Source organism: Sprattus sprattus, assembly GCF_963457725.1.
Source record: "Sprattus sprattus genome assembly, chromosome: 3".
Classification (NCBI taxonomy): Eukaryota; Metazoa; Chordata; class Actinopteri; order Clupeiformes; family Clupeidae; genus Sprattus; species Sprattus sprattus.
In genome coordinates this window covers 284,227-302,880 of record NC_137922.1, presented here as the reverse complement: position 1 = coordinate 302,880, position 18,654 = coordinate 284,227, and the positions used below count along the sequence as shown (strand labels likewise).

The following is an 18,654-nucleotide window of genomic DNA, read 5'->3' as shown; positions in this document are numbered from 1 at the left end:
CTCATGTCATCAAATTCCTATTTTGTTGATGTAGGCAATCTTCTTTTTTTCTAACTGTGACTGACACTGTGACAAGAAAGCCTTTCAAAGTCATACTTGACAGTGGGGGAGGCTTGAACATACATTTCATGTTTAATTTGTGTGCCAATCACTGTTGAGTGTTGTACTGCTCTACTGTAGTGTGAATTGGGAAATAAAACCTACTGAGTGAAGAGGAAGCCCACAAATGTTTCTAATGAAAATATGCATAAAATTGCAGTAGGCGTTGTCTTTACACCAATCAAATCAGAAATAGAGTCACGTCAAGATATGACAACTAAGTGTACTTGGGGGCAAACAAGGCACAAGCCCTGACCTTGGGATGCTGTGGGTCAACAACCTCTACTATAGGGGTTGCCGCCGCCATGGCAACCAAGGTTAGAGCTGCCTCACAAAGTAACCTCCAGGACTGGCTCTACTTGAGGAAGGTGGCTATCAGCGCTGGTAAGTGGGACCAACAGGTGCTAGTAGCAACACACAAGGTGGCTGTGTAAAGCACACACACTCATCAAGACAAACACACACACACACGCACATACACAGATTGGCTTTGCACTGCCAGCACCAACCTATTTACTTTTGCAGGTGTTTGACAGCAGAGTTCTTGTTTAACCATGATTTGTAAAAGGGTTCAACTGAACTGCACTTCATTGCAGTGACACCTAGTGGAAAGACTATAGAGTAGCATGCTCTACAGAAAGGAGTGAGGTGTACAAAATAAATGTATTTCTGCATATTCCTGAGAATACTCGTAATTTGTTATATTAACTTCACTTTTGAGTTGTATAATCCAAAGAAAGTGAACTGATAAATGATCTGGGTACCAACCACTCAATTATGCACCAAATAAATTCACTTGTTAGAAAATCACATAATGACTTCAGGACCATTTGACATGTTAAGAAACTAAGCGCGTTGCAGGCCTATATGCGCTTAAGATTATTTAACTGCAGAAGAAGAGTCTGTTTACTGGGGGAAAGTGCTGCTCCAATCACAGACTACAAATGGAGGACGGTAGAGGACATGACAGTGAAAGAGGGGCTAAGATAGAAGCACAAGGGTTTGAGAATGCCCAAGGCTTGTGTGGAGGCTTTGTTTCTACAACAGGAGAAGGAAAGAAAGAGACTCATCAGTCATCACATTCAGTGAGGCCCAAAGGCTGTGGAGACCAACGTGATGACAGTCAGAGAGACATGGAGTGGAGTGGTGGTGTAATATACAAAAGGAGAATAAATCCACTGTCTTACTAAGCCTTGATGCAGAAAAAGCCTTTGATAAAGTCAATGGAATTTCTCTACCAAATCTTTTGGGATTTGGCTTTAATAAGCAGTCAGTTAAGTGTATTAAAACATTGTACCAGCAACCAACAGCTATAGGATCAAGATTAATGGGTTGCTTACCTCAACCATCACACTGGAAAGAGGTACGAGGCAAGGCTGCTGTGTGAGCCTAGCGTTATTCGCTCTTTATATTGAACACCTGGCCCAGGCAATTTGTCAGCATGAAGAGCTACAAGGTGTTAAAATAGGTCATAAGTACCATTTGATTGGTCTATTTGCGGATGATGTTATGGTTTATTTGACGGAACCTGAAACCTCACTACCCACATTGATGAGAGTCCAAGAAGATTTGGGCTATTATGCAGGCTATAACTAAACATGGCAAAGACACAATTGCTAACATTTAATTATATCCCTTCAGAGGAAATCAAATATAGATATACATTGAAGTGGGACATGACATCATTGAAGTATTCAGGGGTGAACATTTTAAAAGACCTAAGTGAATTATATAAGTCAAACTACAACCCGATTATCCAAGACATTAAAAATGACATCGAGAGGTGGTCCATATACCCACTAGAGTTTGGCGATAGAATTAACGTAATTAAGATGAATATCTTACCAAGAGTACTGTATCTATTAACGTAATTAAGATGAATATCTTACCAAGAGTACTGTATCTATTAACGTAATTAAGATGAATATCTTACCAAGAGTACTGTATCTATTAACGTAATTAAGATGAATATCTTACCAAGAGTACTGTATCTATTTCAGGCTTTACCAGTAGATATCCCACAGAGTCAATTTTTAGCCTGGGATAAAATTATTTCTAGGTTTGTTTGGGATAGAAAGAAACCTAGGATAAGATACACAACACTTCAATTAGCCAAGCATAAAGGTGGAATGGTGCTTCATAATTTAAAGGATTATTTTTATGCAGCTCAATTTTGACCCCTGTTTTGCTGGTGTGATGATATACTGTATCTAGATGGAAGGAAATTGAGACCAATGTAGAAGATTATCAAATAAGATCTGTCTTGGGTGAAAAAGGGCTTCCTCCTATCCTTAAAAGTAAAATAGACTCGATAACTTTGAGTACATTGGAGTTCTGGTTTAACTTTATTAGACAATCTAAGCTAGGGAAAGACCAGAAGGCACAAGGTGGATAGCCTTTGACACACAATTTAAACCAGGAGATAATGACGATACATTTAAGCATTGGACAACAAGGGGTATTACGGCAATAGGTGCAGTAATTGAAAATAAGGAGCTAGTTTCCAAATATTAAAAGACAAATTTACCCTTCTATTTAGATATACAATTTAGAGATTATTACAATAAAGAAGTGAAGACTGAAAATACGCAAGAAACTAATTCTGTAATAAATGTCATGTTGAGTGCATATAAGCCTTATAGTAATTGTGCTAGAGTAATATCAAGATTTTATGAGAGTATTGTTGAATGTAGAGGCAAGTCAACATTGTATGTCAAATCAAAGTGGGAGGACGAGTTACAGGTGGAGATCTCTGGGGGAATGGTTTAAGGTGTGTGAAACCCAACATGGAAAAAAAATGGAAATGGAGCCCTAGTGACTGTTTTAACGGCAGAGATAGTGACACACACAAACTCTGAATTTAGTCTCTGCATTTTACCCATCCAGGGTAGTGAAGCACACAGTGAAGCACACTAACCCGGAGCAGTGAGCTGCCTTCAGCGGCGCCCGGGGAGCAGTGATCGGGGTTAGGAGCCTTGCTCAAGGGCACCTCAGCCTCTACTGGTCGGGGATCGAACCAGCCTAACCAGTAGGCCACAGCTGCCCCAGGTCTCACCTGTGGAGGGTATTCAATTGGAAAAATTTGATTAGAGTTTTTATTACACCTAAGATCCAGACTAAGAAATCCATATCACACCAGCCTCGTTGGCGACAATGTGGTTCACTGAACGCCAATCACACACACATTTTTTGGAGCTGAGGGGGGGGGGGGGGGGGGGGTTAAGTGTTTTTGGGAAAGGGTACATGCTGTACTTATTACTGTACTAGGGTTTGGAATACCTCTGTCATGTACCATCTTGTACTTGGGCCACATTTCAGCTGATATACTACCAGAGGATCGGTACTTGACCAAGATACTCCTAAGAGCAGCTAGGAAAACAATAACTCAGAACTGGTATAAATCTGATTCTCCTTCCCAGAATCAGTGGATGGACACCATAAAAGAACTTTACACAATGGAGAGGTTAACTCATATGCTAGAGTTGAGGCAAGACTTGCCTGTAATAAAGAAGTGGCAAAAGTGGACACTTTATCTATGTTTACAAGGCACATACTAAGAATTTGTCATTTTTATCTACCAATGTACTATCCCACAAGTTGTATGTTTTTAATGTTATTTTCTTTGTTTTGTTTCCTGTCTTTCTTTTCTGTTTTTCTTTCTTATTGTCTGTGTTCTATTGTATGCTCTGTAAATTCAAATTCATGGTGTTTCTTGGATAGTTTCTATAGTTTCCAAAGATGTATGGATAGTGGTATACACATAAAATAATACATTAACCAATACCTTTTCCAAAGCCAAGCCTGTCACAAAATATATAATTATCTGGAATGGTTATCAAGGTGGGAATAATATTGATTGTGTATGTTGAACATATTACATATTTATATAAAAAAAAAAAAAAAACACAAAAATCGGTTGTAACAGAGAGTAAAAATGTAACCAATTACAGTAACAGTGAGTTGATAACCTTTTCTGTAACTTGCAGAAATTATCATGTCATTGAACACTATATTTGTTCAGTCATGAGTTAGAAAGTCTCTACACTTTTGTATGGGGCACCAAGTGTAACTCCATTGTATAGAGAGGCTAAGCCAGCAAAGGCTGCTTGAACTTTTCTAGATATTATTACAAAATAAATTATTTCCATAAGCTATATTACTGATGTGCACAAAATGCTTTTGGTCCGATGCATTCTGTGACTCGGCAGGTTACAGAATGTGTTCTGTCCACTGAAACAAACTTTTGTAGACTTGGACTTTTTACACTAAAGCCAACAACAGCAGCCTTTGCTTTCATTGACAGAATGTATTGTATACCCTGAAAACTCATAGAATGTATCAAACCAAAGACCTTTCCTTCACATCATATCTTCAGGAATATAGCCTAAGGACATAACTCATTCAGTACTTTCAGTTTGACACATTTCATAGCAATTTGCATCAGATAAAGCCGGAAAAAAGAAAACACATTCTGACATACATTTTAAACATCAATTGTATCACAAATATCATAACCCAGACCAACTATATGACCAAATGCCACTCTACCGTTCTGTAAAAGGTTATGTACAGTTAGCTAATCACATTCTCTCTCATGGCAAAACAGTTCCTTGGTCCACTTTAGTCCTAGGGTTATGCCAGTCCCTCTGGTAGAACTAAGGTGGGACAAGGAACAGTTTTGCCATGAGAGGGAATGGGAGTACGTAACTGTAGGCCTACGTAAACTTTTACAGAGTGCCATATGGTAATTTATTTGGTGTGGTTTTCATAATCTATCATGATGTTTTGCTTGTTTCACTGCATAAAAAAATAAAAACTTTTTTGCTAATATCTGGGATTCAATATGTGTGGAATAGACACAATCATTGTCAGTTAACACGCCAACCAATCACATTTAGTTGTAAAGTCACGTGATTTGGATGAAGCCAGTTCCGAGTCCGCCATGTTTGCTGAATTAGTTCACCGGATTAGCTTTACGTAGCTCAAAGTAACCACTGGGTTAGCTCGTAGATTGTGTTTTCATGTATTGCGGTCATAGACATAGGTTGTGCTTTTAGTGTACCTCAGGTCAGGAGGAAATAATAATAATAAAATAATTCCAGCAATAACATTAGGCAGTCTTATTTACCCGAATGCATATGTTGCACACAATGATTAAGGCGTCTAACCCACACTTAAGGGGTAAAATTTCTTCTGTTTTGGAGGAGTTGTTGGCAGCAGCAGTGACGGAAATCTGCGAGGTATTTGATAATGAATTTGCTACTTTACGTGCGGAATGCGCAAGATGCAAGCATTCTAAGGACGTCGAAAAGAGAACACACTCAACACCACAGCTTAACCGTTCTTATGAGAATGTCCAGAGGTTTACTACCAGAGACGAGGATCTTCAGAGAGGTAGCAGTCGAGGAGAAATTGAAAGGGATACAAATGGAGACGTAGGTAAATCAAATGATCACCTATCCTACCAACCCAGGATGCAAATAATCTCATTGCAATTCTTAAAGCTATTAGGCCTATTTCATTAAAAAGTGGTTGTTGTGTTTTGTATTCTTTGTCGCACTAAATATTTGAATTGAATACCTAGACCTGTATTTTTGTAATCTAGGAATGAAACCCTTGGCTACTTTATAGACAGTATGACAGCAGCAAATACAGAATGTAAGGCTACAAGATAAATTAAGTTTTGATATACTTTACACATCGTCATAATTTATTGTTCTTGTTATCAGGAAGTCATCACACCATACCACAGTGCTGCCAGTGGGACGTCGGTACTAGCAATGAACAACCCAAACATGCTAGTAAAGTAATGGTATGGCATAAGAACACAAACACTCTGAATATTTTTAAAGGATCCCCACCCCCTCAACACAAAGTTAGCTTGATCTTGTGCTTCCCTCCTCAGGGTACAAAGATGGACTTCGTGTCTGTCAAACAGGAAGTTGTGGAAGAGTCTGAACTTCAGAGAGAAGAGCAGAATGGACAGGAGGGTAAAGAATCTCTCTGTCTCATCCTACAGTCAACTCTCATTGAGAATTACTGCCACCACATAGTTTCATTCAAGAACCAAACAAGTAGAGACATTGACAAGTAAATAACAAATTGTAATGAGTAACATTGCCTGCTTGTTATGGGATTGAAGCGGTAATTAAGTGAGAAAAGCAAGTCCTTGTTTCTTCCTTTAATTGACATACATTTTTTGTAATGCTATCCTAATTCCTCCTTTACAGGAATGGCTGGTTCAGACATCCACCTGCCTGATTCTAATCTGGATTTGAGCTCACTGCTGTCCCCCCAGACAGGACCAGAATGGGCTTCTCCTGAGACATTTATTTACCGTGACGGCAACTGTGACCTAAAGGTTGAATCGGAGAATGGCCATTCCAGTCCTGTAAACAAGGGCAAAGTAGTTGAAAATGGAGGGCATGAAAGTATAGATTATTACCAAGAACAGCAGAAGCTGAGCACATGGAACAGTGATATGGCAGCAGGTGTATACCCTGCACCTCAACTCAATCCCATGCAACACAGAGACTGTAGTAGAGATGGGCAAGAAGAGGTACACACAGAGGAAGTGGAACTTGGGAATACACACCTCACACACTGGACAGTACCTTCACCAAGGAATCAGTCGTATCTGCAAAAGCAGTGGCCTGTACGCAGGAAACAATCTGCACCTGTGAGTGTGTTCAACATGTGTGCCTCAGGTGCTGTATCCTTAGACATGAGGGCTAATGGTTCTGGGAATCCACTGAACATGCCTTTGACTATCACAGCGGAGCAGGAGAAGAGATTCACCTGCCTGTTATGTGGGAAGAGACTCCTGTCTGAGCAGACCCTGAAATCTCACCAGAAGATTCACTCAGGGTATTCACCACATCAGTGCAACCAGTGCGGCAAGAGGTTTTCTCGACTCGAGAACCTCAAGGTGCACCAGAACATCCACACAGGACTCAAACCATACACTTGCAAATTCTGTCTGAAGAAATTCAATGCTCCAAGCAACTTCAGCCGACATAAACATGCTTGTCTGAAGAGAAGGCTAGCTCAATTCAGTTCGTAAAAACATATTAACATTGGGGTAAGGCTCAGTTTCGGTTGGGCAATATGCAACGGTAGAAATGTGTCTACCGGTAGAGATTTGGCAATATCGTTTCAACCGCTGACGACTCCTTTTTTAAAATAATTTCCCACATTAGTTGCATGTTGCCGCTTCACTATACACTATCCCGCTATTATACGGTTACTTGCCATAACGATAGAAGACATTCCTCCAAAATACCGCTTTAAAGATTTAGTTTTTTCAGAGAAATTTAATTTTATAGTTTCAGGTGTTGCGTAGCAAACCATTCCTGGCTGACTTGCGGAATGATATGAAAGATGTGCATTAGAAGCACAAAACCCCTTTCCAATGACAGCGGTCATTACTTTTTCGTATCGGTGAATATAAAGAAATTACAGACCTGCAAACTTTGTGGTGGCCCATTCAGATCAACTGAACTTTTTAGAAAATTCTGAAGAGCCGTTTAATAAACCGTGGTATATACGTACCGTGATATAAAATTACATATACCGGGAAAGAAGATTTGGGCCATATCACCCACCCCTAGGCTCAGGTGTGATGTGTTGAAATGTGTGTGCTGTGAAGTTCAGGTGTAGAGACAGAATAGTATTGTAGATTTGAATAAACATGGATCTGTGGTTACTTATTTACATTTCATAGTTCATAGTTTCTGGAGTATTGCTTCACCTTCATGTCCTATCCAGGGATCAGATAAGTGGGTCAGTCTCAGTGTAACTCACCTGGGGAGAATTCTACCATACCTGAGTCAGGCCTGTATTACTCCCTTAGACTTTTTTTTGACTCGCACTGCCACTGATTGTATACTGGAGGGAAAATGTGTGCGATATTAATAACCTTTTTGATGTGATCATGTGGGAACACTTCATCCATGTTGTCAGGTGCTGATGGTCTTATTTTGATTTTTTTTTTTACTAAAAGACTTACAAATATTTCTTTTTCATCTTAGCATTATCTAAATATTTCTTATTTATTCAGTGCAGAACTGCGGCTCATCTTTGTCTTTGAGGTGTATGTATATTCTGTACCTGGAATCACCAACATTTATGTGGAATATGTATTTGGGAAGAGGAGACACATTCATCGGGTGTGTTGTTCTGTGATATGGGTATGATTGTGTTTTTAGAGAAGTGATTCAGGATTTTGTTGTTCCAAAAACGTCCTGTAGAGGGCATTGCTGAACCCTTCATTGTAGCTGCTGAAGTGACTGCTAGAGGTTGCAGGACAAAGTTGTGTAGATGAATGATGACCCTACTGTAAAGAAGATTATAAATGGGCAGGTACCGGTACTCTTATTTATAATATTTCATGTCTAATTTCTGTAAATACTATTTATATGGTCTGCAAACCTCTCACTCTGAGACTCAAATACACTGCCTCACACAAGTCCAGTGTCTTATCAAATACCCAGACAGACCTACATAAAACTCCACTGTAATTACTAACTTTACAAACTTGAATAATGATTAAAGGCAACAGACAGTGCTGCCTTCTACACAATCATTACCTACCACTGACGAGACCTTTTTCCATGATGTCACTGCATGTCCGCTTGGCCACATGATGTTCTAACACACGGCAACAAGTCAATTTGTTCTTGGTCCACTCCACACAGTGAGAGCCTCTGTTAAAGATTGGCTAATATGGGGTTGAAGTTGAACATTTCTTGTGGCAGGTTAAGATTGATAACAGATTGGCTAATATGGGGTTCGTAGCAGCTGGTGGGTGCAGGTGTGTTTGGGGAGGCTATGGATGGTTTGGTATTGGCTTCAGGTCCTGAGCGCTCTCCGTCCTCTTCACCAGCACGTCCCTCAGACAGCCTAGGAAGCTCTGCTGCACCAGCCTGACATCACCTAACACACACAGAGCAGTGAGTGAGTGTGTGTGTGTGTGTGTTTGTATGTGAGTGTGTGTTTGTATGTGAGTGTGTGTGTGTGTGTGTGTGATTGTATGTGAGTGTGTGTGCGTGTGTGTGTGACTCAGTGTGTGTGTGTGAGAAAATTGGTGTGACTCAAACCATCAGTGGTCAGACAGCAGAGAAGAGAAACGGAAAAGTAAAGAAAACCTCAGCAGATGAGCCGTTAGGAAACATAACATAAGAAAACCTCAGCAGATGAGCTGTTAGGAAACATAACATAAGAAAACCTCAGCAGATGAGCTGTTAGGAAACATAACATAAGAAAACCTCAGCAGATGAGCTGTTAGGAAACATAACATAAGAAAACCTCAGCAGATGAGCTGTTAGGAAACATAACATAAGAAAACCTCAGCAGATGAGCTGTTAGGAAACATAACATAAGAAAACCTCAGCAGATGAGCTGTTAGGAAACATAACATAAGAAAACCTCAGCAGATGAGCTGTTAGGAAACATAACATAAGAAAACCTCAGCAGATGAGCTGTTAGGAAACATAACATTAGAAAACCTCAGCAGATGAGCTGTTAGGAAACACAACATTAAATGTTTTTTTGTAGAATTAATGGTCTTGCATGCTGCTTGCACTGAAAAATGCAGAGAATATCCCAAACCAAAGTGTAAGACATGTGTTGATAGTCTTTACAATTTAGCTTCTTTGCAAATAGCAGTCTATGGCCTTATGCACACTGGCTGGGTGGCATGTGCGTTGCAGCTCAACATAAATTGTTCAGCAGTTGGCATATTACCACTGTTCCATGAAGAACAAGATACAACACAGATATTATGGGATCCAAGCCCTCACATGTCTGGCAGAAGCCACCTCTAGTCACACCTCTAAAAAGCAGATGATATGCGGCCTCTTCACCGAGCACTAGCTGCTGCTGTGTGAGGCAAACTAGTGTTGTACCTCTTTCCTCTCCTTCATGGGGACAGTGGTTGTATGCATAGCCTTTTCATTCTGTTTCAGTGAATTCACCTGGTACAACACAGAAAATATGAATCCTTTAATCACGGGCCACGCAAATGAGGCTGAACAGAACATCTACACCCTACCGATTCAGTAGAAAGGATGGAGGAGGAGGATGAAGTGCACATAGACATGGCAGGATACTCACAAAGGTGTGAGAGGATGGAGGAGGAGGAGGTAGAAGTGCACATAGACATGGCAGGATACTCACAAAGGTGTGAGAGGATGGAGGAGGAGGTAGAAGTGCACATAGACATGGCAGGATACTCACAAAGGTGTGAGAGGATGGAGGAGGAGGAGGTAGAAGTGCACATAGACATGGCAGGATACTCACAAAGGTGTAAGAGGATGTGGCAGAGCACACTTCCTCCACTGACACACCCTTGAACTATGCCCAGGATACTGCCACCCCACGCCCCTTGTGGAATGAGCACGCACACCCTCAGGCAGAGGCACGCCCTTGCTGTTATAAGCCAGGGAGATAGCCTCCAAAATCCGTTGGCAGAACCACTGTTTAGACAGCAGCCTGCCACGAGCTGGATCAGCAAAACAGACAAAGAGCTGGTCACATGACTGGAACTCTTGGGCTCGTGAAATGTATGTATGTAGCGCCCTCACTTTTTTAATGCGAAGGGATCAATGTTGGCCCAGCCAAACTGATCCCAAGTCTGCGTCCCCACCTGGGGGTAAAGTAGCCACCCTCCCACAAGAGGACTCCTGCTGGAGAGAAGATCTGCCCCCAGATTGAGATAGCCTGGGACATGAGTTGCCTTGCCTGACAACAGATGTAACTAGAATGCGTTTCGTGAACGAACTGCGAGAGTGTGCTTGCTCTGTGTCAGTGAAGCACAGGTGCAAGCTAGTTTTAATGACCCCATTATGATGTCATAATCCACAGAGTTCTGCCATGCAAGTCTATGGAGAAAAAAGGTGATGGAAAAAGAGGAATAAAAAAGGAGTGGCAAGGAGTACCGCCACGAAAAGTCATAGCAGGTTCCACCGGATCGGGGAGAATAAATAAAGAAAACTTGACAACAACAATACTGTGCTTCCCTTCGGGCAAGCACACTAACTCCTCTGGGTCAGGAGAGAGTGAGACATTTGCAGAAGTGGGAGGGAGTGTGTTGTCCCCGTCTGATTATATAAGACACCACTGTAGAGTTACGGTTAGAACATGATGGCCCTGCAGAGCTGGGAGAAAAAGCTTGAGCGCTAAGAGCACTTTCAGTAGAATCAGAATCAGCTCTAGCTAGTTAATGCTGCATTTACCGCCTGCATTTATGTGCTCAGACGGTGTGATAGAATCTACTGCTGACATGCACTCATATCTAAGAAAACCCAGTGGTCATTGCCATCAGACCCTATAGCTGGTGAAACGTCTGATAACCAGCTTGTGTCTTAGCTGAAACAGCCAGACATCTAAGGATGCATACTTTTAGCTGGATGAATTTTCAATGGTGGTGTGGGCTTAGCATCTGGGTAGGATGCTTAGTTTATAGAGTCTCCTTTACCACGACAAAAGATTATATGTTTTCTTGTGCTAGTAAATAGTTTTAATATTTAAGAAATATGTCAATTTTATGTGATTTCTGCAACAGTGGCACTGAAAACCTTTTATTCTACTCCGTCATGTTATGCTTTAGTGTGGGCTGATGAGCAGAAAACACTGACTTTATGTGACCTGCAAGGCTGACCTGTTTAATGTATCTCAGCAATGATGTATAAATAGGGGCTGTCAGCTAGCAGTTTTACCAGAGCCCAGGCCGTCCCCCATTAGTAATTATCTGGTATAACTAATTTTGTACATCCTTACTTCCATGGATTCAGGCGTTGTACTGACACCGAGACTGGTCAAGTTAAAAACGAACGCAGCGATACACATAGGAGAAGATTCCTAGGTCTTGCTAATTGCTATGGCTCTGCTTTATCCGAGATCCATGTGCTGTTCACGACAGCGAATCAGACTCTGAAAAAGGCGTAATTAGAAGATGACCGACAGAGACGTATGACGACGTGCTTCCAGACCCAGCTATACGATAAACAAGAAATGGAGCCGCGGTTGCTGATCTTGTTCACTGTCAGCTTTCTGCTACATGGAGTTGAGAGAAGTTTGGCTGACAAAGGTGAGCACGTTTTGAAAACCAACCATGTTGGATGGTTATTTGCATGCAAGAGTACTACAATGGGGCTGTTATGTCTCAATGTAAACGACTTTTCATTCATCACAAATAAAAGTTAGCGGGCTAGCCAGCTAACGTTTGCGGGAGGTAGTTTACTACTGAGCAAAGTGGGCTATATCTGTTATGTTTGTGATAAAGACTTTTCGATTATTTACGTGTTTCTACTAGTATGACGGAAGAGCTAATCACAAGACACGTGTCACATCTAATATGCAAACTGATCAGCTTTCTACCTTGATGCAACCTAAGGATGCGTTAAGCTTTTTGCTTAACTAAGGATAGATTCAATATGCCTATCTTGGTAGCAGTACGTACACAAAGTTTTTTGAACAGTTCTGTGTGGTGAGATGAGATGTCAAGCTTCACCGCATGGGATAGCCTGTACACCACACATTTCTAGTCCTAAACGTCAACTACCTATCTTTTTTTCTTTCCGAAAAACCACGTCTGAAAGTTAGCCTTTATTTCATTCAGCACGCGTACTTTCCTTGAATAGAGAGACAGTACAAAATGGAGAGCACTTGATGGCCGTGAGTTTTGATCACAGACCAGATTTCGAATTTATTTTTAAAAATGTATCCCCTCACAGAAAATTAAGCAAGCTTGATCTTAGATCCGATTTACAGATTGTATCATTTGCAGGCAAGCGGTGGAAGAAGCATCTAGACCAGATAGAGGAGGCTGTCCGAAACTACACACCATGCAGTCAACACAACTGCAGCTGCCACCATGGGTACTTAGAGACTTTCCAACACATAAGAGATGTTTTGGTGAAATGTACTTGTAATTCTTCAACAAATAAGTCCGTGTATTCTCCTCTGTATCACACAGCATTACACGCTAAGGTCATGATTGCTAATCCAAAAGCATGAGTATGGAACATAGACTTTCAGTGTCCGTCTTTTACAAATCTCTGGGTGTATGTTATGTATTTTTGTTGATGTCAATGACAGAGTCCTAAAGGCAGACCTGAAGCCATTTGGCTCAGGAGTGACAGAGTCTCTAATGATGGACACAGTTCGTCGAGGAGTTGGTACGCACTACCAGATCGTCGACCACAAGCTGTACAGAGAACAGAGCTGCATGTTCCCTGCCAGGTGTGTCTGTGTGTCTGTGTGTTTGGACTGTAACATGTATTAATGGTGCTGGTTGCCTGTGGTATACTGGCTCCACTCTGCTACTGGCTTAATGAGTTCATGGCAATCCAATAAAGGGGCTCTGTGAATAAATGAGATTAAGTGGTCACTCCTCTGGACAGCTTATGTTGAGAAAGCATGGTGTTAAAGTGTGTATGTGTGTGTGTGTGTGTGCGTGTGTATGTGTGTGTGTGTGTGTGTGTGTGCGTGTGCGTGTGTGTGTGTGTGTGTGTGTGTGTGTGTGTGTGTGTGTGTGTGTGTGTGTGTGTGTGTGTGTGTGTGTGTGTGTGTGTGTGTGTGTGTGTGTGTGTGTGTGTGTGTGTGTGTGTGTGTGTGTGTGTGTGTGAGAGAGATAATATTTTAATTGATTTAATTTACCTGATGATGCACATATGCATACATCTAGACAATGCTTTAAGGAACCCATTTGTGATTTTAGATGCAGTGGGGTCGAGCACTTCATTCTTCAGGTGATTGACAGGCTACCTGATATGGAGATGGTGATCAATGTGCGCGACTACCCACAGGTGCCCCACTGGGCCCAACCTGCACTCCCTGTGCTGTCCTTCAGCAAGGTGAACAAGTTACACACACACACTCACACACACACACACACACACACACACACACACACACACACACACACACACACACACACACATACATACCAACATACTTTTTGTCTCTAAGATTATTTTGTGCTTTGTTTGTTTACGCTAGCACTGATATTGAGAGGGCTAAACTCATACACTATGCTTTTGCTCATGCTTAACACACACACATTCCGATGCACTCACCAAACTGCACAGAAAAAAAAGTTAACACTGTACAATTTTTTATGTAAACTGGCGTTTAAACAAACAAACAAAGAAAGAGCTGTGATATTCAAGTTATATTTTCTGAAGAGGTTTTCCTAATGTTTTAACAACAAATTCTGCTCTGTTTGTTGGGCAGACACCAGACTACCAGGACATCATGTACCCTGCTTGGACCTTCTGGGAGGGAGGGCCAGCTGTGTGGCCTATCTATCCCACTGGACTCGGCCGATGGGATCTCATGAGGGATGACCTACAGAAGTAAGACCACAACTAAACTAAACAAAATATGTAAACATATGTAACAAATATACACAGATATTATACATTAATTCATGTAATACATATATGAAGACACATTTTGTTCAGGTGTGTGTGTAAATTAATATAATGCTGGGGACACATTTATCCCTAAATACAATGACCTCAAGTCAGTAGTTTTACTTTTTCTCCACAAACTTCAGAAATCAACATTTTTATCAAATCAAAATGTCTTCCTTAAGATAACCCTCAGTCCTTGAGAAACACTCAGTCCTTGAGAAACCCTGTGTAACCAAAGTGTTGTGTCTGATAATGTCCTCCCTTTGTTACGTATCTGCATTGTTGCTTTCTGCTCCCTCAGATCAGGAGCACAATGGCCATGGAGGAAGAAACACTCCAGGGGATTCTTCAGAGGCTCTAGGTCAGTCTGAGTCTCCAGTCCCTGGCTTTACCATGTCCTGTGTTTAATCTGTCCTCTTTCCCATGCCCTGTGATTAATCTGTCCTCTTTCCCTTGTCCTGTGTTTAATCTGTCCTCTTTCCCTTGTCCTGTGTTTAATCTGTCCTCTTTACCATGCCCTGTGATTAATCTGTCCTCTTTACCTTGTTCTGTGTTTAATCTGTCCTCTTTCCCTTGTCCTGTGTTTAATCTGTCCTCTTTACCATGCCCTGTGATTAATCTGTCCTCTTTACCTTGTTCTGTGTTTAATCTGTCCTCTTTCCCTTGTCCTGTGTTTAATCTGTCCTCTTTCCCATGCCCTGTGTTTAATCTGTCCTCTTTCCCTTGTCCTGTGTTTAATCTGTCCTCTTTACCATGCCCTGTGATTAATCTGTCCTCTTTACCATGCCCTGTGTTTAATCTGTCCTCTTTCCGATGTCCTGTGTTTAATCTGTCCTCTTTACCATGTTCTGTGTTTAATCTGTCCTCTTTACCATGTCCTGTGATTAATCTGTCCTCTTTCCCATGCCCTGTGTTTAATCTGTCCTCTTTCCCTTGCTCTGTGTTTAATCTGTCCTCTTTCCCATATCCTGTTGTTTAATATGTCCTCTTAACATGGCAGAAGACTGATTGAAACATCACTGCCACTTTGTCTTGGGCACTTTTGCAAGTCAAGCTTTGTCCCTGATGTAAACAGCAAATAAAGCACCAAAGAAATTCTCTCCCCCTTCTCACAGAACAAGCTCTGAGCGGGACCCTCTGATCCTGCTCTCCAGAGGCGAGCCAGACCTCGTAGATGCTGAGTACACCAAGAACCAGGCTTGGAGGTCAGAGAAGGTTAGTAGAGAGTCGGCTGCGGGATTCATACAAAGTTACTGTGGTAATGTTATCACTGTAATTTGCATTGATGTGTGTCAACGTAGTAATGCAGATATTGTTGTCAACATGTTTCATTTGTATATTTTAGTTGTTCACACCGTATAACACGATGTGGGTTGGTATGCTAAATTCAAGCTCAGATAAAGTAGCTCTGTTTTATCTGAAGAGTATAATCTGGAAATGAACTGAATGCTATGTCCCTTCTTATCTATGGACGCCTGGAACAGCGAGTACTGACACTTTCCTGACTTTCCTGAAAATAAATGAAATTGTATTCTGTTCTTACCCAGGATACTCTTGGAAAACCACCTGCGAAAGAGATTTCTCTGGTTGACCATTGTGAATACAAGTAAGACTCCTTGTCCATTCAGAAATATTCTCTGCCAGAAGAATTGTTCTTTTATCAATTATATTTTATTTTATTTATCACTATAATAATTATAAATGGGACTTAATCCATATTTGTTTAAAGTTACACTATGGAGTTTCTGGAGCCACAAGGTAGGGGCTACTTTCTTCTGGACTTCAGTAACTTATTTGCTGTCTTGCTTTGAATTGTGTTGCACTTGCTTGATGTTTGACTGTGTTAGGAAAGTTGTTGGCAAGCTATCCAACATAGGTATCAAAATGACGATGCAAAGAAGCCGACGCAGGAGCACTTTTTACTAGCATCAATGTACAAGCTAAACTAAGCGAATCTTGATGAAATGAGCTTACTTTGTTTATGACAAACTAGAAAGTCAGCAACTATCCTAACACAGTTAAACATCAAGCAAGTGCAACACAAGACAAAGCAAGACAGCAAATAAGTGACTGAATAGTCCAGCAGAAAGTAGCCCCCTACCTGGCGGCTCCAGAAATTCCATACTGTTACTTAAATATTAAACAAATTAAACACTTCTATTTTCTCAACTCTAATTCTACTAATCAATATAAAATACCATAGATGTAGTAGGGACTGCTTTGCCATATAGTGTTACTATAGTGTGTAGAAAGTGAATTCAGCCACAGTGTTGGTTTTGCAGGTACCTCTTTAATTTCCGGGGCGTGGCCGCCAGCTTCAGGCTGAAGCACCTCTTCCTGTGCGGCTCGCTGGTGTTCCATGTCGGGGAGGAGTGGTTGGAGTTCTTTTACCCGCAGCTCCACCCGTGGGTACACTACATCCCTGTCAAGCAGGACCTGTCCGACGTGAGGTAACCCTCTCTGGTGTCTTCTCACACATGCTGTTGTGGTTGTTGTTGCTGCTGTTACTGAGGTGATTATTCCACTGAACCACTTCTGCACAACAATGGCAATTCAACAGGTAGATTTAAAAATGTTTCACTCTACAACCAAGAGCAACATATTACTTTTTATATTTATGACTAATTTGTGATCTGTATTAAGTAGCGATTCATGTCACTATAGCTATCAATGTTTAATTTCCTGAAACTGATACAATTTTCTACAACACCTTTTCTCTAGTCAAATGTGTCGCTACAACAACATATGATGTTTACCTTTACACCAGCAAATATAGGGAGGAAACTGAAGTGTAAAATCTGACAGACCGATTGATCTCTCTCCTGAGCCAACTGCAACTCATTCCCATCCCATGTCCTTTCAGTCAGCTGTTATTTTCTCTGATCTTCTAGGGACCTGTTGCAGTTTGTGAAGGAGAATGATGGTGTGGCTGAGAATATTGCCAAGAGGTAAAGTCAAATGTTTTTTTAAGAAAACCTGCTTTAGAAAACCTGAGCTCAAGTGTTATCAAAAGGATAAAGATACACCATGCAGGTTTCTGCCATCTCTATAGCACTCTGTTCATCTCCCTCTCTGTCTCCTCCTAGAGGTGAGCGCTTCATCCTTGATCACCTGAGGATGAAGGACGTCTCCTGCTACTGGGAGGAACTGCTCACCCAGTTGGCCCAGTTGCTCCAGTACCGCCCCGTCAGACGACCCAACTACAGTCAGATCACCTACCGGCCCGGCCACTCCGAACTCTGAACCTCGAGGACCCTCCATTCTTTTCGTGTCCGTTCGGCTGCTCATACCCTCTCTTCCTCCTCTCTGTTTCACCAGGGCAGCTTTTGTTGCAGATCTTGTTCTCAGCTTCAAACGACACATTTTTTTTATGCAGGTTCGGAGGCAGTCAAAATTTTTTTTTTTTTATCCCATCCAATAACCCATCCTGTTAGAGCAACACATTGTTTTTTGGGTGATTTTTCTGGTGGTCTGCTTTGTTGAAATAGTACTGCTACTATTATCTAGATATTGAAATAATACATTAGTGAAGCTTTGTGTAGATTTGTAGGAGGTCATATAGTAATTGAGATTGTGGTAACTGAGATTTAGGTCCCATTGAGAAGAAGCCGTCTGTATACAGCAACGACCTGCACTAGAGCGTCACTTCTCCTTTCAGGAAGTGAACATGAATGTTTTTCCGACAACAAAAGAATATTACAGTTCTTGTGATTTTGAATAATGAACTAGAAGTCTTAATAGAAGAATATGTGGACTCAGCGTTACATTACACATATTCTCTGCCAATGGAGATTGCTGTTGTAAGAACATTTGTCACTGGCAGGTAGCATGGCAGCAAGGTGCATACCCACATGAACAAGAAATGCTGCTTTAAAAAAAAATCCTTTTCTATGGTTTGTAATGGCATTGATGCCTTCCATCCTCCCAGTGCTTTGCCTTCAGACCAACAGCCAACACTTACATTGGCAGAGACCTTTCATGGTAGCAGGAGTTTTACTGCCATTTTGTGCACTGGTGTTATTGATAAGAAAATAATACTAAAGATATAAAATGTCCATCTCATTTTGGTGTGTATGCACAATTCTCCTAAACATCAGAGAATTTGGTATGCATAAGTGATGTCCTGTTAGTACGTGGT

General features: G+C 41.2%; 1 protein-coding gene and 1 long non-coding RNA gene across 2 annotated transcripts; both read left to right on the top strand.

The window, feature by feature from the left end:
* Positions 1 to 5,133: 5,133 nt before the first annotated feature.
* LOC308362326 lies at positions 5,134 to 6,422 on the top strand. The gene is made up of 4 exons (XR_013968582.1): positions 5,134 to 5,538; positions 5,829 to 5,911; positions 6,005 to 6,089; positions 6,330 to 6,422. It is a non-coding gene; the product is annotated as an uncharacterized lncRNA (long non-coding RNA).
* Positions 6,423 to 12,069: 5,647 nt separating this feature from the next.
* On the top strand, positions 12,070 to 17,773 carry poglut1 (protein O-glucosyltransferase 1; the record flags this gene model as incomplete). Its single annotated transcript, XM_080834920.1, has 11 exons — positions 12,070 to 12,187; positions 12,887 to 12,977; positions 13,198 to 13,341; positions 13,820 to 13,955; positions 14,335 to 14,456; positions 14,818 to 14,877; positions 15,632 to 15,731; positions 16,064 to 16,122; positions 16,799 to 16,966; positions 17,408 to 17,464; positions 17,603 to 17,773. 11 exons carry the CDS (start codon positions 12,070 to 12,072, stop codon positions 17,757 to 17,759), a joined length of 1,212 nt encoding a protein of 403 aa, XP_080691046.1. The 3' UTR covers positions 17,760 to 17,773.
* Between the last annotated feature and the right edge of the window lie 881 nt (positions 17,774 to 18,654).